Source organism: Chaetura pelagica, unplaced genomic scaffold, assembly GCF_000747805.2.
Source record: "Chaetura pelagica isolate M959 unplaced genomic scaffold, ChaPel_1.0 scaffold103, whole genome shotgun sequence".
In the NCBI taxonomy this organism is placed as follows: Eukaryota; Metazoa; Chordata; class Aves; order Apodiformes; family Apodidae; genus Chaetura; species Chaetura pelagica.
In genome coordinates, this window is record NW_009953004.1 from 2,644,189 (window position 1) to 2,652,885 (window position 8,697).

At 57.5% G+C, this 8,697-nt stretch overlaps 2 protein-coding genes across 2 annotated transcripts in view; both read right to left on the minus strand.

Moving 5' to 3' along the window:
• LOC104387833 (protein Wnt-11b-like) overlaps nt 1-5,721 on the minus strand; it is a 23,326-nt gene extending 17,605 nt beyond the window's left edge. The window contains exon 1 of the mRNA XM_009996625.1: nt 5,579-5,721. Coding sequence (XP_009994927.1) covers nt 5,579-5,721 — 143 coding nt within the window. The remainder of the gene's footprint in view (nt 1-5,578) is intronic.
• A 765-nt stretch (nt 5,722-6,486) lies between these two features.
• LOC104387834 (leucine-rich repeat-containing protein 32-like) lies at nt 6,487-8,442 on the minus strand. The gene has a single exon (XM_009996626.1). It carries the CDS (start codon nt 8,440-8,442, stop codon nt 6,487-6,489), a length of 1,956 nt encoding a protein of 651 aa, XP_009994928.1.
• Between the last annotated feature and the right edge of the window lie 255 nt (nt 8,443-8,697).

An 8,697-nucleotide genomic window follows, 5' to 3' on the forward strand; every position in this document is an offset into this window, starting at 1 on the left:
CCTGCCCGGTGCCAGGACCAGAAAGAAGAGGGGATATTGCCACCTTCTGGCCAGTGGTTTAGCTTTTCAGGGCCACCATGTCCCCCTGGGGTCCTTGGAGAACCTGCTTCCACCAGGCTGCTGCCTGGCCAGGCTCACTCTGCAGCCAGGGGCTTCCTCCTCCTGGGAACCACTTTGCTTCCAAACAAACTCCTTGAGGTCTGGGAGCTGGAGGATCTCCAGTGGGTCACCTGTAGGTACTGGGGTTGGATGGCAGCTGGGGGGGTGACAGCACCTGAGATCCCGTGGGCTTGAGGAAAACCAGCCAGGAGGAGCTGCTGGAGGGCAGGAATGAAGTGAGGACACACAGCTGGGGGAGGTGAAGGCATCTCACAGCTTTGTGGGGGCAGAGGGGCTGCCAGGTCCCCCTGGGAGCTGGGCAAGGGCAGGAGAAGCTGGTGCCAGCCCAGGGAGCAGCACCCAGCCCTTGCTGATGCCCTTCTCCTGCTGCCTCCCCCCAAAGGTGCTTTGCACCCCTCCCTCCTCACAGAAACCTTTTGCAATGACCCAGCAGCAGGAAAATGAACCAAAAAAAACCCCAACAACTCCAAACCCCACAAAAAAAAAAAAAAAAAGGGCTTCCTTTTACAGCAAAACCATCACTTCATTTGATGTCAATTCCTCTTCTTAGCTCAATCCTTGAATCAACCGTGGGGGTAGTGCTAAAAATACCCCTTCCCCTTCCCTGCTGGTTTCTCTGGTGGGGAAGGAGAAGGGCAGGAGGGGGTTCCCAGCCCAGGAGAAAGGCTCCCTGCCCTAACCCAGCCTGTGCCAAAGAGCCACCATGGGGATAAAGGGGGTTTGGAAGGTAGGGATTGGTCTGTGGAGTCCTGGAGACACGTTCTCCACGGGGCAGCAATGAGCCCTGGGGGCCAAGAAGGCCAATGGTATCTTGGGGTGCATTAGGAGGTGTCCAGCAGGCAGAGGGAGGTTCTTCTCCCCCTCTACTTGGCCCTGGTGAGACCTCACTTGGAGTGTTGTGTCCAGTTCTGGGCTCCCCAGTTCCAGAGGGACAGGGATCTACTGGAGAGAGCCCAAGGGAAGCTACAAGGATGATGAAGGGACTGGAACCTTATGAGGAAAGGCTGAGAGACCTGGGGCTGTTCAGGCTGGAGAGGAGAAGGCTGAGGGGGGATCTAATGAATGTCTATCAGTACATGAGGGCAGCAAGAAGGCAGGACAAGCTCTTGTCACTTGTGCCCTGGGACAGGACGAGGGGCAATGGATTCAAACTGGAGCCCAGGAAGTTCCAGCTCAACATGAGGAAGAACTTCTTTGCTGTGAGGGTGACAGAGCCCTGGGACAGGCTGCCCAGAGAGGCTGTGGAGAAACCTTCTCTGGAGACTTTCCAGCCCTGTCTGGATGCCTTTCTGAGTGACCTGCCCTGGTTTTGGTCCTGCTCTGGCAGGGGGGTTGGACTCCATCATCTTCAGAGGTCCCTTCCCACCCCTGATATTCTGTGGTTCTGTGGGTGCTGAGCAGAGGGAAAGGCCAGTGGGGAGCAGGCAGGGAACTGGGATGGACACTGGGAAGTGTCTGTCTGGCATGGGATGCCCCGGGGACACAGCCAGGAGGGGAAAACTCCTGGAGGAGCTCAAAGGAGGGCCAGGAGATCTGCTGCTGGGCTGGGACTTGCCTGCACACAGATCTTGCTCCTGGGATTCAGCTCATTAGTGGGGGAATGTCCAATAGTTGTCCTGGGTGGCCAAAGGCTCTCATGTCCCACTTCTGGGACTCGGGCCAAAGCAAATGCCCAGGGCTGGTTTGTGTTCAGCACATGGGGACTGATCCCCAGGTACCACCCCAGCCTGCAACAGCTTGTGGCTTCCAGGCTGAGGAGAAGCTTCCTGTGAGGACCTTCCAGGGCTTCCCCTGCCATCCACGTGCCCCGTGTCCCCCCCAGCCCCTCCAACCTCCCCCAGCCCACACTCACCCACCGTGTCCTCCTGCCCAGGAGGCTGTGACCCCTGCTGGGTTCTGGGGATGTGGGGGGCAGTGGCACCCACCCAGGAGGCAGGTCCTGCTCCCCAGCCAGCTCCTGCCACGGCCCAGGGGTTGTGGAGGGGATCCCTGCTGTGGGCAGGCAGCTGGGAGCCCCTGGTCCCCTCCCGAGGCTGGGGATGCTGGCACAGGTGGCTCCAGGTGCAGAGACCTGCTCCCCTTCCGTGGGACTGTCCCCCTTCCTCTTTCTGGTGGGTCAGTGACCTCACCACAGGGCCTGAGAAGCAGGCTGGGGGGGTGACAGGGGACCTGCAAGGACCTGTTCTTGCCAGCTGGGCTTCTCCAGGCGGGACCCTGCCCTCCAGCTTCACCTGTGGCTCCTTCCCCTTGCCCCGAGGCTGCTCCCACCTGGCTGCCCCAGGGAGCCCCAGAGCTGGGGGCAGGAGCCCTGGCCCCACACCTGCCTGGGGCTGCAAGCTGTGAAGACATGGAGCACCCTGGGGACACTTGCAGACCTGCTGGGGACCAGGGGCTGCCCAGGGACACTCGGCAGCATCTCCCCCCAGGGCAGCCCAGGGTGGGCTCTGCAGCACACCCAGTCCCCAGGGCCCTGGCACAGCTGGGCTGGAGGGACCCAGCTGCAGAACATCTGGTGGCATCTGCCAGCCCAGCAGCCCAGGCAAGCCCTGCAGCAGGAGGCAGGGCAGGAGCTTGCAGGGCTGGGGAGGGTCTGGGAGCTGCCCCATCCCAGAGCCCCCTCGGGGTGCAGGTCTGGGGGCTGCAGGGCTGGTGGCAGGTCCCAGCCTGGCCTGAGCTCCCCCAGAGAGGAAGAAAGTGGCATGAACAACACGCCCGACCTCACTGAGGAGGCTGGAAAGAGCTGCCAGGGGAGCTGAGTCACCCAAAGAGGCTGTGGCAGGGAGATAATGGAAAGCAGCAGTGACACAGCCCTGCCAAGGGGGGGGACAGGATGTCCCCGAGGTGACACAGGGGGACAAGCCTCTGTCACCAGCCTCCTGACCCATCCTAAAGCCACAGAGCAAATGCCACGTTAGGCAGGAGCAGGTACAAGCCACCCTGGCACGGGGACCCACAGTGAGAGGACAGAGGCTGATGGGATCAGCCTCCTTTGGGAACACAAAGTGAACCACAGAATCCCCAAGGCTGGAAAAGACCTTTAAGATCATCAAGTCCAGCCTATGGCCAACACCCCCACATCACCAGACCAGGGCACCAAGTGCCACCTCCAGCCTTTCCTTGAACACCTCCAGGGATGGTGCCTCCACCACTTCCCTGGGCAGTCCATCCCAGTGTCTGATCACCCTTTCCATGGGGAAGTGCCTCCTGATATCCAACCCAAACCTCCCCTGGAGCAGCTTCAGGCCAGGCCCTCTTGTCAACTGCAGCAATATCAGCCAAAATTAAACCCAATTATACCTCCAGCAACTGTTCTGGAGGTCTGCTCACCAGCAGGCAGGACGTTCTTTGGCCCTTGAAGCAGATGGAGCTCTGGGTCTCATCTCCATGGAGGAAAAGGGGGAAAAAATATAGGGGACAAAAAAAAAATAAATAAGAGGGTCCTCAAATTCAAGTGAGTAGCAGAGGAGGTAATTTCCTCAGGAGCTGGCAGAACAGCTGGTTGGAAATTTGTGATAAAATCTAGTTTTCTTTGGAAAATGCAGAGCCAGTGAAATGGGAAGGGTTTCCAGTGGAAAGAATGAGTTTTGCTTGATTTCTCAACTAGTTCTCTAGAAAATTTGTAAATGGTCACAGTGTTTCAACCACTACTGCTTTTTTTTTTCTCCCCAGACCAAAGCTTATGCTCCTACAGCCCAAAGACCTCCTACAGCCTTTCAGATGGAGGTGAAAATGCAGCATCTTTGCATCATCACTTCATTTGTTTGAACTTCAATCATCTATGGATCTTCTCCCCTCATCTCTGATCCAGAAAGGTCTTGAGGTACCAAGACATGTCATAGAATCATGGAATGGTTTGGGTTGGAAGGGACCTTAAAGACCATCCTGTCCAACCCCCTGCATGGGCAGGGACACCTCCCACCAGCCCAGGCTGCTCCAAGCCCCATCCAACCTGCCCTTCAACACTGCCAGGGATGGGGCAGGAAAGCATTTCCTCTAAGCCAAGGGAAGCTTGGGTTGAGGAGCAAAGTGGGGTGTAGGACATACCCCCTGTTAGCACCAGTCAGTACCACAGCCAGGTTTCTCTTGAGCTCATGGGCAACTCGTGCTGGTTTCTGCCTGGTCATCTCATTGTCCCCTGTGCCAGGACAAGCCCCTGGTGCTCACCCTGTGCCCTGTTCCTGGCCAAGATGAAAGCTTCTCCTGCCACTGGGAGAAGGGGACATTGCCCTTCACACTGACGTGGACTCAGTTCTTCTAGTGCCATGGAGACCCCAACTTGGAATCCTATTTTCCCTTTGAACTGGGAAAGCACACAGATAGAAAGACAATAACCCAACGTGCCATTTCCCTGCCTCTGTTTCTGTACCTTCAAAACCTTTCTTTGTCCTCAGGGGTTCTCCAGGCTTCCTGGTCTCCTTTAAAGCTCATCTCTTGCCCCTCAGCAAGGCCAGCAGGTCTCTTCCATCCCTCCTCCCCTAAGCTTTATGTGCCTCTGAGGGGCCTTCCCTGCAAACCAGGGATCCTTCCTCCTGTATTTGGTACATGATTTAGCAGATGCTCCCCAAAGAAAACTTTGGGTCCACTGGCCCCAAGTGCCACCATCCCTGCCCGGGTCAACCAGCAGCTGCTGGTCCATGGGGACACGACACAGCCTGTGCCACCAGTGCTGGATAAACATGGCTGGGGAGTGCTCAGGAAGCCCAAGGCAGCACCTGGCACTGCCTGGGTGCCTGGCAGAACGTGGTGTCCCCATTGGGTCACCAGTGTCCCCACTGGTCACCCAGCTGCACAAGGCTCCAGCCCTCAAGGAGAGGAGGACACTGGTGGGAGCAGCACAAAGGGCAGGACATTTGGTGACATGCATGGAAAGTACAGCCTGGGAGGGGGTTGAAATGAGGAACAGAGGCCACACAAAATGTACCAGAAACACCCCGTGAAGGTGACAGCAGCTGCCATGGCCAGAGCCCAGCTGGCTGTGTCACCCTGGGGACATTGGCTGCACCACAACGAGCTTGAAAGGGGAAAAAAGTAAAAGGAATTGGGATTTTAAGTGACTTCCAAGCCCTTTTGCTCTGTCAGCTTCTAAACCAGCAGGTGTGTGTGGACCAGTAGGTGGCCTGGGCCAGCTGGGGACTTTCAAGGTGGAACCCAGGAGATGTGAAACCTTGGGAGGGTTTATTGCAGCCTGGTTTTTATCCTTCCCCAGAGCTGGTCCCAGCCCTTCAGGTACTTGTTGGGCATCTGGCTGCTGCCCTGGGAAGCTGGACATATCCCACCTGGGACAAAGAGCCAGGCTGTTGTGTGCAGTCCAGGAGCAGCCCCCGTGAGAGCAGCCATCCCACATCACCATCCTGCCCAGCACCTTCTCCTGCTGCCCTGGGCTTCCAGCCCCCCTGTACCAAACACCACGTGGACCAGATGCTGGAGCTGCCAGAGGAGCAGCCAAGCCAGCACTGACCCCTGTGATGGAGACTGAGCTGCCACTGCCTCAGGAGTCCAGGTGCTGAGGGTGGAATGTCCTGCACCCACCTCCAAGAGCTGCTGTCCCACCATCAGCCCGGGACAGCAGGAGTCTGGATTGTCCTCTCTCATTCTCCCCATCTCAACGGGTGAGGACAGTGTGGATTTCCTTCCTGCTCTGGTGTCTGGGGTCATTTTAAGCCCTGCCAGCTCCACGGGATGGTTCAGGAGACAGTTTGGCAGGAAAAGGCAGAAAAGAGGTGGGTAGGATCCAGCAGAACCCCCCTCCTGCCCCAGCCACCCACCACAGCCAGAGCCACCACCAGCCCAACCCCTGCTGGGCTGGGCAGGGCTCTGGGAGCAGGAGCAGGTCTTTAACCCAGCTGTGAAACCTGCTGAAAAGGCAGGTCATGGCTGCTGGGAAAGCTGTGAAACACTTTAGCTGGAGACAACTGAGACAATTCCCCTTCCAAAAGCAGAGAGGGGAGGGTTCAGGGGGGGCAGATCAGTTCAACCAGCCCAGGCCTTGGTGTCCTGGGAGATGAGAAGGTGTGATGGGAAGGTATGATGGGAAGGTGTGATGGGAAGGTGCGATGGGAAGTTATGATGGGAAGATGTGATGGGAAGATGTGATGGGAAGGTGTGATGGTAGGGCAGAAAACCCACCTGCAACTGCTTCCAGATTGTTTAATTTTGTGCAGGGAACACAGCAGATGGGGGCACCTTCCCTCTGGAGAAGGAGAGGTGGCCCAGAGACCAGCACTAACCACACTCCTGGGATTGGGTTTGCAAAACACACAGGTACCAGTGAGGGGAGAAGGTCCAGAATACAAGAATATTGTGATTTTACTACTAATAATTAGAGTTCTGACTGATGGCTCCAGTTCCTGCCCCCCCTGGGCTGGGCTACACCTTGGTGACACTGTCTGCTGCCTTCACGTCAGCTGGCTCCTCTGGTTTGGGACAGGGGGGTGAGACCCCCACCCTGTTGCTCCCAAGCCCCACACGCCCCGACAACTTCTGCCCCGTCTTCAGAAGGCAGCAAACCCCGGAGCCGAGGATGAAAAGGCTCATCACCACCATGAAGGGAGCCAGAGGGCTGGTGCCCTTGGGACGTGGGCAAAGCCACCGAGGACTGCTGGTTATCTTGGCTGAGAAGTTGCTGCTCCCCTCCTGGTAGGTGCAGAGGGTTTGGTCCAGGTCCCTGACGCCCACGCCGCCCGCCCGCAGCGCGTCCAGCCAGCCCAGCCAGCAGCAGCTGAAGGGGTTCCCAGCAATGGACATGTCCTGCAGGCTGTGGGGCCAGCTCGCCAGGGCCGGCTTTTCCAACGTCAGCAGGTTGTTGTCACGGACATCCAGGCTTTCCAGCCGGGAGCAGAAAAGACCTGAGGGCAAATGGCTTAAGAGATTACCTGAGAGGTCCAAGACTCGGAGTGTGCCCAGGCAGGGGAGCTCTGCCTTGCTGTTGTCCATCTGGTTGCCCCTCAGAGAGAGTTTCTGGAGAGAGAACTCCAACCCCCCCAGGGCTTCCTTAGGCATGAACAAGTCCTTGTTCCCTGACAGGTCCAGGGAGAGCAGGGAGGTCTGGTGGAAGGCGTAGGGCTGCAGCCTGGTGATGTTGTTCTTGCGAAGACTCAGATGCTTCAAGCGAGGCAAGTTGTAGAAGGGGGTGCAGGTGCCTCCTGGGGCTGACACATGAGATTCCCCTCCCGGATTCCCTCCTGGCTTGCTCCCCTGGCTCCCACAAGGCTGGAGGTTGTTGGAGCCCAGGTCGATGGCTTCCAGCTGGGGCAGAGAATCAAAAAACCAGTGTGGCAGCAGGTGGAAGGCGTTGCTGCCCAGGTCCAGCCAGCGCAGCGGGAGGGCGGCGCTGGGCTCCGTCCCACCAACCAGAGACCCCCCAGACACCTCCTGGAGACAGTTCCTGGCCAGGCTGAGGTTGTGCAGAGAGCCCAGGCTGTGGAAGAAGGGAACTGGGAAGAGCTGCAGCCGGTTATTGCTGAGATCCAGGTCAGCCACGTGTGTCAGCCCAGCCCCGGCGTGCAAAGTCCTGTTCAGCCTCCCCATCTCTTCGTAGGGGAGCATGAACTCCCCTGGATGGTGTGAGCCTGGGAGCAGGGAAGCAATAAGGTTGTTGGAGAGGTTTAAGTGTGTGAGATAATGGGCTTTGGGGAGCTCTGGAAAATAAAGAAGTCTGTTGTGGCTCAAGTCAAGCACTTGAAGCAGGTAGGGCTCTGCTGCCTCCTCTGACAAGAAGAGCTCCAGGGCGTTGTGGCTCAGGTTTAAAACTCGCAGCTGCCTGAGGCTGAAGCCAGAGATGCAATAGAGGGAATTCAAAGCCAAGTTCACCACCTCCAGCTGTCCCAGACCCTCAAAAGCCCCCTTCTCGATTTCCATGATGTAGTTGTTGCTGAGGTTGAGCTCGTGCAGCTGTGGCATGCTCCAGAAGATCTCTGCTGGCAGCCTGGTCATCTTATTCCTGGAGAGATCGAGCATCCTCAGGCTGGTGAGGTTGCTGACATACCAGCCTGCCATGTGGCTCTCCAGGTTGTTTGCTGACAGGTCCAGGACCTCTATGTTCCTCAGCAGATGAAAGGCTCTCCCATTCGCCTGGTAATTGCGGTCCAGGTGGTTGGATCCCAGGAGAAGAGAGCGCAGCTGGGGCAGCTGAGACAGGGTCATACCTGAGACAGCTTCCAGCTGGTTGAAGCCCATATCCAGGTACTCAAGCTGCCCAAACCCTGGCATGTAGCTGCTCGACAGGTTTCGGATGAAGTTGTTGGAGATCTCGAGGTACTTAACTCCCTGGCCAAGCTCCTTTGGAAACTGGTGCAGGCCAAGCCCTTTGCAAGACACCCTCATGGGGCTCTACAGGAAGACAGGAGAAGGCATCAGAATGGAGAGGGTCTGCAAACCACAGCTCCAGCCAAGCCATCTGTCCGAGGTGGGCACAAGCAACTTGGAAGCCCAGGATGGGAAGGGGCCCAACCACTTCCAGCCACTACTCAGAGACAAAGGTCTTGTCCCCAGGGTTGAAGTGGGCTGAGACACAGCTGAGTTGTTTCTGATGGTGCAAGGAGAAAGCTCAGCCTCTGGGCTCCACAGGACTGCTCCAGA